Here is a 1,971-nt window from a genome sequence, read left to right as displayed (position 1 = left end):
TGTTTTTCATAATTATTAGCCGGCATTTCAGTTTCGAGCACTGCAAATTAGAGAAACTTCTTACTTTGCCAGCATTTTGGTTACGAGCACCGCAAATTATGCAAAACTTCTTACTTTGCCAGGAGTAAAGTGCATGTACTTCTTATTATTGTTTCTCATAACTATTAGCTGGCATTTCAGTTACGAGCACCGCAAATTATGCTAAACTTCTTACTTTTCCAGCATTTTAGTTACAAGCACCACAAATTCTTCAAAACCTCTTACTTTGCCAAGAGTAAAGTGCATGTACTTCTCATGGTTCTTTCCCTATAAATACATCCCTTCCTTTCACTTATTAGCACAAAGAACATACTAGAGCATTGATTTTGCGATGAAAAGAGAGCCGGTGCCTTCATGGCTAGAGCTACTGCTTGCAACACAGTTCTTTACCACTTGCGCAAGTCATCCTCTCGCTACTCGCAATGAATGTAATCTATTTTGCATTCAGTGTGAGGTGTCACCAGCTGCATTTTGCTACTATTGCCGTTCATGTGATCATTCCACCCATCGTGTAATCCAGGTATGAAATTTCATCATGCGGTTGATAGGATGTTTTATGATTTGGATCTCTTTTTTATTGTTCCACCTTACTTTACCTCACATTGACAATACAAGCATAAAACTCTACATAAAGTGTGTTATAACTTTTAATGTACATAAATACACTTTATTCACAAGCCATGCTAAACAATATGTCCTAAGAAATGATGATAGCAAATTTTACTTTTTCAATATTGGATCTTCCAGATAAGGCGATCATCCTACCATAATGTTGTAAGGGTTTCTGAGATTGAGGACATTCTCGATATCAGTGATGTGCAAACTTACATAATCAATAGTGCAAGGGTTGTATTCTTGAATGAGCGGCCACAACAACGCGGATGTGGTGTCTCTCTTTGTAAGGCACCTACATTATCAGCACATAATTGTGAGACATGTGGTCGTGGTCTACTTGATGCATTCCACTTCTGCTCTCTTGGATGCCATGTAAGTTATTACGCATCTAAAGATTAAGTTAAAACAAGAAATAAGTTTCACAAATAATCTTATATGCTTGAGCTCAAATGAATTTTTTTAATGATTCCATACAGCTGAGAAGCACAAAAAAGGATATGAATAGGACAACCATGGTTGAAAACAGTTCTCAATGTAGCGAAAAGGATGATGTGACCAGAAGTGATGATGTTGATTCAAGCACTGCTAATGACAAAGATAGTTGCAATGACAAGAATGACGAAGAACCACAACTGAAAAGGATTGCTCGTCATAGACGCAAGGGAATTCCCCGACGTGCGCCATTCTTCTAATGTGAAGCTCATGACCGCATCCATTATATGCTAAGGGAAATAAGAGAATGAGCAAATATTTGGCATGAGTGGAATGAATGAATGCAAAAATAAAAGTAAGTCCCTTGTATGTAGGGAATATTTGGCATGAGTGGAATGAATGAATGCATAAATAGAAGTAACCCCCATGTATGTTGGGGTGTTTTCTTCAATTTGTGAGCCTTCCGTAAACAAATTTGTCGAATCATGGGACCATTAAAACTTTAGAAATTCAAAAAATAAAATCTATTGCTACAATAACTAATATAGTATATTGAACTGCTATTTAGTGTTCTAAACATAACCTTGGTAGTGGGGTTAGACAAACCCCCTTTGAGATCTTATCAGGGGAAAATCTTTCGAGCGCTCCACGAGAGGGAAAAGGGAGCGACAAGCAAGTTTAGACACATTCAGGCCGCTCAAGAGTGTACTACCCTATGTCCTATGTGGGTATTCTTGCCTTGCTCCCTAAGAGGTGGTGTCATTGGGCCCCTTTGGTCCAACTTCTCAGGCACATCTATCCACTAAAAAAATAGCAAGGACTCATTGGCAAGCATACTTGATCTAGCAGTAGTAGTAGGTTCTCTTGGTGGTTTTAGAGTGCCTT

The 1,971-nt window shown here is 38.4% G+C and overlaps 1 protein-coding gene across 1 annotated transcript; it reads left to right on the top strand.

Moving 5' to 3' along the window:
* The first annotated feature begins 370 nt into the window (after positions 1–370).
* LOC101780704 lies at positions 371–1,346 on the top strand. The gene is made up of 3 exons (XM_004968661.1): positions 371–559; positions 787–1,026; positions 1,131–1,346. The coding sequence occupies exons 1-3, from the start codon at positions 371–373 to the stop codon at positions 1,344–1,346; spliced, it is 645 nt and encodes a 214-aa protein (XP_004968718.1).
* Positions 1,347–1,971: the final 625 nt, after the last annotated feature.

Source organism: Setaria italica, chromosome V (assembly GCF_000263155.2).
Source record: "Setaria italica strain Yugu1 chromosome V, Setaria_italica_v2.0, whole genome shotgun sequence".
NCBI classification, from domain to species: Eukaryota; Viridiplantae; Streptophyta; class Magnoliopsida; order Poales; family Poaceae; genus Setaria; species Setaria italica.
The sequence above is the reverse complement of the archived record's forward strand: the minus strand, read 5'-3'. Positions and strand labels throughout refer to the sequence as shown.